The sequence below is a fragment of the Sesamum indicum genome, linkage group LG1, assembly GCF_026168435.1.
Source record: "Sesamum indicum cultivar Baizhima isolate 11 linkage group LG1, ASM2616843v1, whole genome shotgun sequence".
Taxonomy (NCBI): Eukaryota; Viridiplantae; Streptophyta; class Magnoliopsida; order Lamiales; family Pedaliaceae; genus Sesamum; species Sesamum indicum.
In genome coordinates, this window is record NC_142657.1 from 13,556,756 (window position 1) to 13,570,340 (window position 13,585).

The 13,585-nt window shown below is 36.2% G+C and overlaps 3 protein-coding genes across 6 annotated transcripts; 1 reads left to right on the plus strand and 2 right to left on the minus strand.

Annotated features, from left to right (window-relative positions):
* Nucleotides 1-219: 219 nt before the first annotated feature.
* On the plus strand, nucleotides 220-4,638 carry LOC105160095 (protein WVD2-like 7). 3 transcript variants are annotated; one of them, XM_088879980.1, is made up of 10 exons: nucleotides 220-314; nucleotides 651-738; nucleotides 1,614-2,282; nucleotides 2,486-2,701; nucleotides 2,864-2,901; nucleotides 2,987-3,079; nucleotides 3,161-3,257; nucleotides 3,338-3,415; nucleotides 3,670-3,777; nucleotides 3,905-4,638. In XM_088879980.1, exons 2-10 carry the CDS (start codon nucleotides 697-699, stop codon nucleotides 4,313-4,315), a joined length of 1,752 nt encoding a protein of 583 aa, XP_088736106.1. In that variant the 5' UTR covers nucleotides 220-314; nucleotides 651-696; the 3' UTR covers nucleotides 4,316-4,638. The 3 variants fall into 3 exon arrangements, with proteins under 3 accessions (XP_088736106.1, XP_011075661.1, XP_011075665.1); XM_011077359.3 differs by lacking the exon at nucleotides 220-314 and adding an exon at nucleotides 321-526; XM_011077363.3 differs by lacking the exon at nucleotides 220-314 and adding an exon at nucleotides 321-526 and having other exon boundaries at nucleotides 3,344-3,415.
* A 737-nt stretch (nucleotides 4,639-5,375) lies between these two features.
* Nucleotides 5,376-5,795, minus strand: LOC105161965 (uncharacterized). Its single transcript, XM_011079853.1, has one exon. It carries the CDS (start codon nucleotides 5,793-5,795, stop codon nucleotides 5,376-5,378), a length of 420 nt encoding a protein of 139 aa, XP_011078155.1.
* Nucleotides 5,796-11,602: 5,807 nt separating this feature from the next.
* Nucleotides 11,603-13,497, minus strand: LOC105160105 (uncharacterized). Of its 2 annotated transcripts, none has more exons than XM_011077377.3 (5): nucleotides 13,129-13,497; nucleotides 12,661-12,748; nucleotides 12,485-12,555; nucleotides 12,345-12,401; nucleotides 11,603-12,138 (listed from the first exon to the last, which is right to left on the minus strand). In XM_011077377.3, the coding sequence occupies exons 1-5, from the start codon at nucleotides 13,156-13,158 to the stop codon at nucleotides 11,884-11,886; spliced, it is 501 nt and encodes a 166-aa protein (XP_011075679.1). In that variant the 5' UTR covers nucleotides 13,159-13,497; the 3' UTR covers nucleotides 11,603-11,883. The 2 variants fall into 2 exon arrangements, with proteins under 2 accessions (XP_011075679.1, XP_011075675.1); XM_011077373.3 differs by having other exon boundaries at nucleotides 12,887-13,346.
* Between the last annotated feature and the right edge of the window lie 88 nt (nucleotides 13,498-13,585).

Here is a 13,585-nt window from a genome sequence, read left to right on the forward strand (position 1 = left end):
CTTATACCATCTTTTTTCCCAAAAAACCCAAAGCCACTAATCAATCACACGTTCATCGTCTCAAATCCAAGCAATGATGAACCTATAAAGGCCTCCACTTGCCGGCACGTGTGAGATCATTCAGAGCCCACATGTAACTGTTATCAGCCGTAAGATGTCGACTAATCCAACGGCAGGTCAACATGACAACGTGGGCCCACTAATGTAGCCATCAAGAAAGGACAAAAAGATGAACAGCGGCACATGATCCATGATGTAGATGCACCTCAGGAGTCCCTGATTACTGTTACTACAAACTGGATCACAGCATACTTGTTAAGTCTTATTCACTTCAGTTGCGCATCTTTCAGAATTCTCACAGTCTCTCTATCTCTCTCTCACTCTTTGTTTTCTTGAAAATCTAAACACTTTCACGTATTTAAAGCAAAGAAGTGATTCTTGTTTGCATCTCAGTCACTCTCATTCACTTTGATTCCAAGAAAGGATCAAACAACATTCTTCTTCCTCTTTATTCTTGAATGCTTTTGTAAGTTTGATATCTTTCTTTCCGTTTGCGTCGTTCTTGGGCGGTGATTTCTTCTGCAATGCTAAGTAATCATAATGATAGCTTTTGGTGTTTCTTGCTGATGGGTTTTAATTGTTGTGTTTAGATGTTTGGAAAGGCTATGTTTTTAAGCCGGTGCTGACAGTTAAACAATGGCGGGTGAAATTGAAGAACCTTTCGGGCTTGGTTTTCAGGTATTTGGGATCTGATATGATGCATTTAGTTAGTTGATCTGAATGTTGACTGTATATGAATTTAAAGTTCTAATCTTGAATTATTTTTTATCTTTTTCTTTGTGGGTATTAATGTTAGGCTTCTGAAGCAAAAGGTTGTTAGGAATATTGGTAGTATCGTTTATCTCAGAAAAAATCTTTGGAGGGCAAATCATCTAATGCATATTAGCATATAGTGGTATTTTTGGCTTAAAACTGTTGTTTCTAGGCCAAGTTTGTTGTTGGATCATACTCTAAATGTTGATGCCGATTATGTTTTAATCAGTATATCAACTATATGTATGGTGTGTATAATGGAGTCTGATGTCGGTCATGAATCATGATTATGGATCTTGGATTTTCTGCTAGAGTTGCTCGTTATTGACTGCATGTGATGAGAAACTACTTTTTGTTTTACTGTCGGAAGAAAGATAGGGATACCTACGGGACTTCCCTGAAAGTGTGAAGAAGTGAAAGGGAGTTTGGCTTTATTTTCTGGCAGTGTTTTGTCGATCGTGTGATCTTAGGGTCCATTCTCACAGAGAATCAATTTAGAAGATAGATGGAGGATGAAATGAGGCTTCAGCTTCAAACTCGAAAGGATCAAGAAATCTTTTCTACTGAAAATAATGGTGTCCAGCGCCGAATGCGACTATAAAGCAAATATAGAAAATTTTATGACCGATTAGGAAGCTTCAGCTGCTTCAAACATCACTGAAGAATGCGTTGTTCATGGCATCGAGAGAATGAATTTTAGATTGATATTTGATTTATTTGCAAGTAAAACAGTAATTTAGATAACTGATGAAGGTTCGTTTGCCTTCTTCCCTAATTAGCCACTCTCTTGAAATGAACAGGCAGATTCTCTTCATTCAGGCTCTATCTCATTTGGAAGATTTGAAAATGAAGCTCTATGTTGGGAGAGGAGGTCATCCTTCTCCCACAACAGGTATCTTGAAGAGGTCGAGAAATGCTCTAAACCAGGTTCTGTTATTGAGAAGAAAGCTTACTTTGAGGCCCATTTCAGAAAGAAGGGGTTGCTGGGTCTCAGTTCACCTGGAAGCCAGAAGGGGACAGAATACCAAACCAGTGAAAATGATGTCTCGGAGAAGATGGGTTTTGACGAGGAAATTAATCACATGAGTTTAGAAACGCATTCTCAATGCTTCGATGAAAGCCTGGATGGTTCAGTACACGATAGAGAGCATGAAGTGATGGAACATGATAAGGAAGTGTTTGGGACATCAACTTCTAATGCTGAAATTGCAGTTTCATGCGATAGTTCCTACAATGTCAAGTGTCTTTCTGAACATGAGAATGTAGAAGAAGCTGACCATGCTCAACTTGGAAGTTTACTTTCAATCGAATCTGGATCAGTAATTGAAGTGAAAGAGAAACTTGATGGTGAAGCAGCCTACTTAGATACAAACAATGTCTCAGATATGACCATTGACCTGTTCAGCGTTACTCATGCGACTGATGAAATAGCTGCCAATGCCAAAGATGAACAAAGTTTATCATCCAAGGTTTGTTGCTTTCTTACATCTGTACCTGTTCTAGTACGTTTAATATAGGGGAATCTTGAACCTTCACAAATGAACAACCATAATAGCTACTGATGATTAGTAATGCTTTTATCTTGTTATGCATGTGGCTCTGTACTCTTCATCAATAGTGTCTGTGAGCCTGTTGGATTAAATATGTGATTTAACAGGGTAATTTAATGCAGGAAGAATTTCCATCAGAGCCTGAATATATGAAGCCAAGATTGGTGTCGCGGGTTAGTGTTGCACAGAGCAGAATATCTGTTCCTGGCAAAGCATCGAAAGGCTCAGAAAAGAGTAAAACAGCAAACAATGTTCTATTCAGATCTAAAGCAGAAAGAAAGACTTCAGAAGCTGCTGGTCAGGACAAATCTGTAGCAAAGATAATGCCTAAACATGAGGTCCATTGTTCGTTTAAGTTATACTGTAAAGACAAAAGCATGTCTTCATTTTTTGGAATTTTTAATTGCTTGCTTTTGTTTTGTATTTCTTAAAATAGTTTTCGTAGATTTTTATCTTGCCCCTTTCCTAATCCTAACGACTGGTTGTTCTCCTTTCTGCAGGTTGGATCAAAATTACAAGGATTTAAAGAGACCAAAAGGTATCGCATTTTCTCGTTATCATGATAGATACTTTCTTCTCGTCGTTATTTTGTAAGCCGGCACTTTATTCATTCTGGATTACAGGGGTGAAAAAGAATCAATTAACAAAAAAATGACAGAGCCTCAGTCTTCTACGTGGCCGAAAGGTTCCAGTAGAGTGTATCAAAGGGCAAACAGGTTGACAATAAATATTAGTGAACTTGCATTAACAGCATGCTGTGAGTTTTTCCGACCTCACAACTGTCTTATGGTTTTTAGGGTCAGGCCAGCTGCTGGTAAAATTGAACCAAGCACAAAACAGGATAGTTCTAGGTTCAGTTTCAAATGCAATGAGCGTGCTGAGAGAAGGAAAGAGGCAAGATACTTATGCTTCTGTCAACTGAACCAATGTTAAGATAGATTACATATACTTTATTTATGGAGTTCTCTTTTTAGTTTCAGTTTGATATGAAGTTAGAGGAAAAAATGCATGCAAAAGAAGCTGAAATGCATCAACGTCGGGCAAAGACTAAGGTAATAAACTCTGAAATCAATCTTAAGGGCTCAACAAGCAAGCTGTTTTTATATTTGCAACTGAAAACTAAAAGATGAATGACTTACCAATCAGGTGGAAATCTTCACCCAACGAATGAGATCACACTGATGAAAAGTATATGGAATTAAATTGTGGAATTTCTTTCTTATCATCATTTTGATAAGTTTCTTTTCATTGAAGCAGATAAATATTCACACTTAACGATTTGCTGAAATTATTCTGTTGTTTGTAGGAGAAGACAGAAGCTGAGATCAAGCAGTTGAGGAAAAGCCTCAACTTCAAAGCCACACCACTGCCTTCCTTTTATCGTGGCACTTTACGGGAGTCGGATAGAAAGAAGGTACCTGAACAAGTCTCTAACGGGCTCATACTAAAATTCATTTTCTGGTTGCAACAAGTATTAGTGGGCAATAATACAGTCCATTTTTTCTAATAAAAGCTCCTTTGGCTTTTGCAAAATTGAGCAGGCAATTGCTAGCAATGTAGAACCACGCAAACTAAAGCCCAAATCAACAAATACTGGTGGCAGAAATCATCAAAGGTCTTCAGCAGGCAAAGGCCAAGCAATTTTTACTGCTGCACCTCCAAAGACAACTGATCCACCACCAGCCTCAGGATCGACCAGCTGCCATTCCACAGTGACTTCAGACAGCGGTCCGTCATCTCCTGCTGCAGAGACAAGCTATGGCCATTGTTCTCAAGCGAGAATAAAAACTCTGGTGGGGTGGAAGAAAGAAAAAGAGGAGAAGCAAGCAAATTTGCGAAAAGACAAACTCTCTGCAGGTGGTAAGATCTACAAGGGCAAAGCAATGGGTGAAAAGCAAAAGAAAAGAACTGAGAAGACCAAAGGTGACACGGTAGTCAGTTTGGCTTCTTGACTATGGTAATTTGCAATCGCCATTGATCGTCTTGCTCGTCTCTAACTCGCCCTGCCTTTTCTCTGTTTGATGTTATGATGAGAAGAAAAGCATGAAAGAGGTGTCTCTAGTTTAGACAATAAATATGGTATCCGCGCGCATTTGCTTAGTGACATGTTTTGATGGTTTGGCTTCCCATCGGAATCAGATGCAGCAGATGATGTACATTATAGTTGTATGTGTCTATTGTGAAAAGTTAAACTAAACCACAAGACTCTTGCGTTGTATTGGTTGGTATGATTAGTATTTAAGTGGTGATTGAGAGTCATCCAATTCAACTTAAAGATGGTTTATGGAGTCATATAACTCCAATCTGCGTAGTTCCGTCTAATAACTGCTTCCAATTTGTTTGGATATTCAACAACAATAGCTGCAGAAAAATCCCCCAATGCCTTTGCCTTGGCTCAACATGCTATTGCTCCCCACTTGGATAGAGTTGTCAACTGTTGGATCATACATACAATATACCATATTTATGGTCTCATCGTATCCGCATACATCAAAGAGCTCATAAGCCCAAATCTTTGATTATAATAGAGAGTATTTATGGACAAACTTGTAAGATTAACTTGCACTAATCATTTGTCATTTAATCATGCTATCAATCTCGGCGAAGCCTTATTGGACCACGTACGAATGAGCATATTAATAAGCAGGGCCCAATTAAATAATGGCGTTTGGACTTTAATGCGTCATAGATTATATTTAAAATGTTATTGCAATAATGTAGGTGGAGGCGGCCCTGAAGGTGGAGAAGTAAACTATTCACAACACCCTACGCTACCAACCTTAAAGCACGGTCCAACATACAATGCAGTGGGTGCAACATTAAGACTATCATATATATGAGCTTCATCACAAAAGAAACAGGAAAACAAAAAGTAAAAAAGACAAAAATTTCAAGAATAGAACACAGAATGATATAAGTGACAAGTGACCTACAAGAATTCTCTTTAATTTCACATACATATTTGATCATGAGTTAATAATCAGCTTTAGATACATGAAAAGTGAAGTTATATTAGTTTAGTGGAAAACAAAACAGAAGAAGAAGAGGAAACACGATCCAAAAACTGATTAATCTTGATCCTGATTCCAGAGCTGATGATGAAGACGACTGATCTTGATGGGGTGGCTTCCTGTAGTAAAACGGAAACCAGGGCAGAATAGGCTCCGGCGGCGGCGGCACAGCTCCATAGAAATAAGGGGATGGAGGAGTAAACGGAAACACTCCAGCAGGAGGAGAAGTGGAAACTGGAGCTGGTGGAGGGAGGGTGGAAACTGGTGGCGTTGTGGACAGGGGAGGGTTGTTCCCGGGGCCAGTGGGTGGTGGATAGCACGGATACGGACACTCCTCCTGCGGCGTTGTAGGGACCGGATACTCAAGAATTGTGGAGAGGAAAAGAAGGGTTGAGAGTAGCATGTGAAGGGTGGAAGCCATGGTTTTAGTGGTGTTTATTTGAGAAGGAAATACAATACAATGAGATATGTAATGGGAGAGAATATGTGGGGCTGGCTAGTTTTGTTGATTTGAGAGTTTGATAGTTTTGTCATGGCTCAGACAGCAGGCAAAAAGTAGGGAGTAGTGTAGAACAAAAGCAAAGGTTGGTAGGACATCAATGGTCATAAAATATACTTCATCATGCATAATGGTCGTTGCCTGAGTTATTCAAATTGACTTGGTATACTCAGGAAGTCGAGATCTGGACGTGGGATATTCAATATTTTTATCATTATTTGGTATTTTACGTGGCAAGCAACAGAATTTCTTGCAAGAAAAAAACTAGGAGATGTATTTATAGTGACATATGTCATCATGGAAAACTTAGAGCGAAGACATAACAATTTAATTTTTTTTTACCCGAATTTGATTTGATCCAATCAAACTAATCAGAGAGCAAATGGGAAAAATCCAAAGAAAAGACACCCTATGAAAATTAAAGTATCAAATATCCTCACTGTGATATAAAATAAGTTAAAAATATCCCCTCCGTATAAAATTTCGGTCACACGAGCTTTGACTGCTATTTTTCTCTGAAAGTACCTTTTCTTTTACATTTTTGCCCTTCTCTCACATTAATATATATAATATTATATATATTTATTAATAATAAAATATTATTTTTTATAATAATTATTTAATTTACATATTATATATTTATATTAATAATAAAATATTATTTTTTATAATAATTATTTAATTATTTATATAATAAAATATTAATTTAATTAAATTGTATAAAAAAAAATGGTGACTGCCGTCGCTCATCATCTGGGAAGGCAATGCGATCGCCGATCCAGTTAGGGCGACCGCGTCGCCCTCCATTTCTGGGCAACGCCGATCGCCCAGATGCACAGTGGGGGGAGGGAGGGGGGGTTGGAGGCGAGAGGGGTGGGGGCGAAGTAGGTGGGGTTGGGGGGGGGCTTATAATTATTATTTTAATTTTTTTATAAATTATAATTATATATATTATAAATATATTTTAATAGTTATAAATTATATATATTATAAATTAAAATAATTATATATTAATAGGCCTAGTTTGACCAGTTGACTAGAAGGGGTATTTTAGTCATTGTTTCTAAAAAAATAGGCTCAAATTGATCAAGGGGTCGGTGTGATTATTTATTCGTAACATAGGGGTGATTTTTTATATTAAAAATTTCATAGGGGGAGTTTTGATATTTTTATATATCACAGGAGGTCAAAATGAATTTAACCCAAGAGCAAATGTATCACACTTGTCATGTGATTGTTCACTTTCTCTAAATTGTACACTAATCACAAGACAAATGTATTGCACTTGTCATATAATTGATTCAAATTTAACCGAATTAAATTCGAGCTAAAACTTTCCCACAACAATATTACTTTTTAAAAATGATGGAAAAAATCAAAAAATGAAAGAAAGCTTCTCGAAAATTGAGATATCATAATCAAAAGCCCATAATTTTTTGAAAAAGAAATGAAAAAATATTTGATGTAATTACATACATGTGTTATTGAAAACAAGTCATTTTCTAATAAATGTGGTACCTTAATATACGGGACCCTCAAATTTAACCGTATTGTATGCAACCATGTTACAACAACCCATTTGTTTAACGTCAAAATTTGTCTTGATTTACCTACAAACTCCATTTTTCAATTAAGTTGGTACACTCTCCCAATAATTCACCACCAATAAACACATGCCAAATGTGCTTTACCTATCAGACAAGGCCTGCCATCAAAATCAAACAATTCAACACCAATCAATTAATTAGGAACAAATATGTAAATTCGAAAGGTGGGGAGAATATGTTTTCTACACCATAAATTTATATTGGTGTATATATATAATTATTTTAACATCACAGTCCTATTAATACATTAAAAAAAATTAAGTTTTGCTTTTATTTAGCTAAGTATTGTAAATCATCAATTTATAATAAATTAATATAAAATGACGAATTGTATGGGTAAATGAATTTAATTTGATGATATTTTAGTGAAAATTAAGGCAGGTAAAAAATAAAATATACCTCCTTGCTTCTTTGGTGACTGCATAGCCACATGCTGACTTGACAACTCAGTAGTTAAGGTTATAAATGGACAATGGATCTCTACCCTTTTTATTCCGAAAATTGGGACCCATAAGTTGGTGAAATCGAAGTTGATCTCATCTTAATTCTATCTACGACCGACAAACTCTGACATACAAATGATAAGATGGGGTGGGATCTAATTAAGGGGAATTTGACATTTATCTAATCAAATTTAATTAAATTAAATTAATTATAAAATGATTGTGATACGATTATCATCTAATTGATAGAATTTCTTAAATTATACATCAATCGAATTGAAAATGTATTGTTTTTGTTATATAGTTTAAATTCAATTTAAATTAGAATTTTCAAGCATTTATCGTGTTTGATGGAAATTATAAGAAAAATTCTAGTGTAAGCAAATAATCAACTCACCAATTGAAAAACTTATCCCTATTAAGCCAAGCTATGATATTCTTATACCAACTTAGAACTAAATTAAGCAAGTATAAAGAGTTAAACAAGCACGAAACAAGATATACTGATCATGAATGAAAACTTGATTACTATATATGAAAAAGAAATAATCATTATTTCACTTAGATATAAGGTCAAACACAACATTAAACAATATATTTCAAGAAAGAACACAGACGAGGAGTTATTCAGATTATGAAACACTTGATCAAAGATGAAGATAAAGCTACCTAGCACCAACCTATTATGATTAGAATAAAATTGGGACATCAGTCTTCTCATTGGACTTGTACTTCTTTGTGTCGTTTTTTTTTTTTTTTTGCCCAATAATGATATAAATCTCTAGAAAGCTAGCAGCCACAGAATGCCGCTGATCAAGAAAGGGGTTATTCCCATAGAAAAACTCCGGGCCTGACCGGAATAATAAGGATAAACTGGATATAGATTTCCAGGTGGGCCATTTACGTATACGTAAGGCGGGCTGGGTCGGCTTGGCGGATTCTGGCCGCTAGGTGGTGGCGGACAGTAATTGGTTGGCTGTGGATTTTTTGGTGGCGGTGGAGGTGGAGGTGATGGTGGCGGTGGGGATGGCAGTGGGTTACAAGGGCTGTTGCAGGGGCAATTCCCACACTTGTTTTCCAAATCAGGGGGGCTCTCATCCAGCTTTCTTGGATTCTTCATCGGTTCTTTTTCAGCTTGAGCAGAAGCTGAAAGGATGGTAAGAAAAATAGTGATTTGAAGAAGTCTGAGCCGGGCCATGGGAACTGTTGAGTGTTGTGAGGGCAGAGTTAGTTGGTTTTCTTATTAGGTACTTGAAATTTTGGAAAATAATGGGCAAGGAGAGTGTAATTGGGTTTTTTGCCTATAGGGGAAATAAAAGAAGTGAGTGTGAAATTATGTGTGGCCGAGTGGGAGTGGGAGTGGAGTGCGAGTGCCCACCTGCAATTCTAAGTTGTATATAAATATGGGGATGATATTGGCTTCATCTATGAGAAAATCACTATTGCATGCATGTGGATGGTCCACTTTCTCATGTCTCATAATTAGGCCTTAATTTATTGGCTTTGCTGTTTCCTGAATATATATATATATATATATATATATATAATGTTACACTTCCAATAATTGTACACTTTATCTCATACAATAATTTAACTAATTTGTTTCTCAACGTTATTTTGCATGGTGAAGATTCGAGTGGAAAATTGCATTTTTTACCCCATATCATAGCTGATTTTTAATTTAGTTTTATTTGTTAGATTTTCTCACATTTAGTTCCATACATTTTATAAAATTCTCAATATTAGTCTCAAGTCACTTTTCCATTCAAATTTTTTCATCCAATTGACGTAAGTTTTTTATTAAAAATTAAAAAGAAAAGTGACTTGGGACTAACATTGAGAATTTTTTAAAATAAATGTAATTAAATATGAGAAAAGTCTAACAAATGGGATTAAATTTAAAATAAACTTAATATATGAAAGCAAAAATGCAATTTTCCCTAATTTGATATATATATATATATATATGTGTGTGTTGTATGTATGAAACACAAGATCATATGAATTAAATAGAAATAAAATTCTCGAATGAAGAATAATTAGGCCTAAAAAAAAGTTTGCATCATGATCATCATGGAGTAGGCTATCTTAGAAACTTTTCTTTTCTTTTTTTTTTTTTTGGGGTAAATTTTATGACAAGGCATATATATACATATATGTTATTGTGGAAGTTGATGAAAAGCAAATTTGGAAGGGAATATGCAAAGAAATGGGATAAAGGGAAATTCGTTTTTTTGCAAAAAGAAACTTTGGACAGCCCATCTTTGTTGTAAAATGATCCCTCCCTCCAAATAAAGGACTCTATACTGGAAGAATCGAATTGCCCTTCCCTGCCCTACGTCCATCATCATATCAACTGAAAAAGGCATACCCAATTTCACTGTAACTCCCATCCATCCATCTCAAGACCAATATATATGGATGGATGGATTAAAGCCAGCGTTCATGACTCCATTACTCCTCATCACTGCAAATTAAGCTCCTTGCTCAATTAATATTATATACACTCTTCTAATTAAGTTTACCAAAATGCGATTCTGTCCTAAAATAATTATATTTCAAGGGTTCCTCTGTTAAATTGCTAACTGATTTGGCAACTTTATTAATTATTGGAAGAGAATATAAAAACAATGGAAGAAACTCACACCATATATGCACCTGTGTAAAGGGAAAAAGCAAGTTGAGGGATAAACACATGAGAATATGTACACAAAATTGACAGGACGAATCATGAGAAAAAGCAGACAACACCGATCGAGTGTATCATGATATATAGGAAGGAATATCATCACATGCCTGCATCCAAAGTATACCCATCCCATGAGCTTTTAACATTCTTTGGTCCGTCCTTCCAGTATCGCTGTCCATCCCGGCGGTGATGGTTTTATCAACATCCAAAATCCAATTAAATACTAATATCAGCTTATATATTTTTCCAAATAATTAATCTTGGGCACAGAGTAGTGTCCCCATCAACACACAGGCCAATCAATAATAATTATTAGGGATAACTACACTCACATTCCCTAAAGTTTGGTGTAATTACATGTAGACCCTCTGTAGTTTGGGAAATTATAATTGGTACCCTTGGAATTTGCTTCCGTCTAACAAATAACTCTCTCCGTTAGTCAAAATTAATCAAGTTTACTAATATTAATGAAAAAACTGAACGAAAATTGATTTGCCCTCGATAATTTATTACTGGTCAAATTCGGTGAATTTTGACTAATAAGGGGACTTATTTGTTAGATGAAAATAAATTTCAAAAGTGCTAGATGTAATTTTTCAAATTAAAGAGGATTTACGTATAGTTACGTCAACTTCAAAAAAGCAAAGTGTAGTTATCCCTAATTATTATATCTGGTCAAAGCAATTCATACCACAAAAGTGATGAGGAGAAACAGATAGTGTGATATGTGGGTGACTGGCTTTCTAGATCATGTACACATTTCTGCTTGTTTAATTTGCCAGTTGGAAGTTGTCGGCTGTTCTTATATGTTGTTTCCATTATACTTTTTAGATGAAGAGCCCAGGCTGTTCTTCAAGTATAATAACATCTAACTTTTGAAACACACTCATGCGAGTGATTGGACAGTGCTAAATACTGTGAGAGTTTCACAATTTGTAACAGAGTAACGATCCCATCATTCCCATGTACTGGAATTGGACACAGACATCATGATCAGTTAACTGCCTTTTATAATATTCTGCATTGTGGTTAAGAAGGCCTTACAATACATTTGTCCGAATCCACAAAGCCCCAAGTTTGTGTGGATGAGTCCCTGATTCAGGGTTCCAGTCCAATATGCAACTACGGAAAACTTTTCAGTCATTGAAAGCCCCAATTACAAAAGCTATATGTAGATACTCAACAAGAAATCAGCTGCCTCCATCCTCCATTCATACGTAGTAATGAACACTGGTTTGTCCGAATCAAAAATTGGAAGGCTCCATTTCTGATTATCTGAATACATGATTTGTAACATAAGTATCGAAGCCTGCAGACATGGTTAAGTGTTGATTAACGATATCGGTTGCTTCACATGAATTTCTTGTCATGGTTTCAGGCTCATAAAGAGTAAAGGGGCAACGTAGCCACTGCTTCTCGTGCGGAGGTTGCTGCATTGAACCGCTACTCCATTCGGGAATAATCTCAAAGCTTTTTGACATCTCCCAAAACATGCTTCGTAGTTCTTCAATGCTGTAGATTTTGTCCTGTTTCGCCGGAATTCGTGTAAGTCAGGAGGGGGAAGAAGAATTCAAAATGCTTCATTAATCTTGGCAAAATAAACAGGATAAAGGTCAACTTTTCTTTTTTCTCCTGATGTACAGCATAGTAATTATGGGGAGAGACTGATTAGGTTCACAACATGAAAATGGATGATTTATTCACAATCAACAGTTAACATGTATCCCCCTACCTCTTTCCGGGCATCATTCATAAGCGGCGTCATTTCTTGAAGAAAATCAGCAAATCCCTGTAAAAATGGAAACAACATTGATGCATTTGATTTGTCGGAACCAAAACTCATAAATGTGAACAAAGGCAACATAATCCTACCTCAATTTCATCATCATCAGGATCACACAGATCTGCATCGTATAATGCTCGCTTTTTTGCATCCGATAATACTGTTCCAACCAAATTAATCTCATCTTCAGGACATTAATTGCAAACAGACAAGAATAATATCTGATCAACAACTCTAATTATTAGAGGTGTATGTGTCATATTACCTGAGTAAGCTTCTTGAATTTGCTGAAACTTCTGGTTGGCCTCAGCAACAAGTGCAGGGGTTCTTGTCCACTTGTCAGGATGCCATTGCTGAATCAAATTCAAGAAACATGATAAATTAGAATACTAGGTAGCATTCGCCCTTCCCCCCTTCTCTCTCTCTCTCTCTCACACACACACACACACACGATGTGAAGAGGAATTGAAAACAGGCATGTAATTATATACCATTGCCAGCTTTCGATAAGCACGTCGAATTTCTTCATCAGAAGAACACAAACTAACACCAAGAACGCCATAATAAAAAGGCAACCCTTTACTCTTCTCCATCTCCAATAATCAATGGCTATACTTGACTCCCAAAATAAAAAGTGATAGATCCAACTTCCACAAGCAGCTACCAACGTTCATTCACCAACTAGCCAGGATTTCCATTTCTTTGTGAAAATGATAAAAGAGAAGAAAAATACCTCTCTAGGCACGCAGCCACGCAAAGACATGGTGAAAATGAAAGGCAACGACCAAGCACATATAAATTGTCAAGGGGTCCACCCCCTATGGTGCACATTGCAGAAGCTAAAAAATATCTAGGCTTCCAGTTCCATGGGATTCGATGGAAGAAGAAGTTACCCGTATCTGGAATGTTCTAGCAACTGCTTCTTCGTTTCCCACATGGCATTTGTTTCAGTCAAACATTGATTATATATAAATTGCGGGCAGATCTTTTGCTTACTGCTGTGGTCCACATTCTTTTGTGATAGAAAAGTATTAAAGTGTCTGAAAATTCTAATACGATTCAATTTAGTTAAATTTAAATTAATTGTATGATCACATAGCAAATGTTATCACACGTGTTATGTGACTGATTTAATATGATCACACCTAAAACGATCTCATTTGACAATTTTATATAACTTGATTTTAAAT

Excerpts from the sequence above, each read along its gene's own strand:
- LOC105161965 (XM_011079853.1), bottom strand. The coding sequence starts at position 5,795 with ATGGCTTCCACCCTTCACATGCTACTCTCAACCCTTCTTTTCCTCTCC.
- LOC105160095 (XM_088879980.1), top strand. The coding sequence starts at position 697 with ATGGCGGGTGAAATTGAAGAACCTTTCGGGCTTGGTTTTCAG. Across the intron at positions 739-1,613 it reads CTTTCGGGCTTGGTTTTCAG|GCAGATTCTCTTCATTCAGG; the intron begins GTATTTGGGATC and ends TGAAATGAACAG. Across the intron at positions 3,778-3,904 it reads GGGAGTCGGATAGAAAGAAG|GCAATTGCTAGCAATGTAGA; the intron begins GTACCTGAACAA and ends AAAATTGAGCAG.
- LOC105160105 (XM_011077373.3), bottom strand. The coding sequence starts at position 12,988 with ATGGAGAAGAGTAAAGGGTTGCCTTTTTATTATGGCGTTCTTGGTGTT. Across the intron at positions 12,556-12,660 it reads AATTCAAGAAGCTTACTCAG|TATTATCGGATGCAAAAAAG; the intron begins GTAATATGACAC and ends TGGTTGGAACAG. Across the intron at positions 12,402-12,484 it reads CTGATGATGATGAAATTGAG|GGATTTGCTGATTTTCTTCA; the intron begins GTAGGATTATGT and ends CCATTTTTACAG.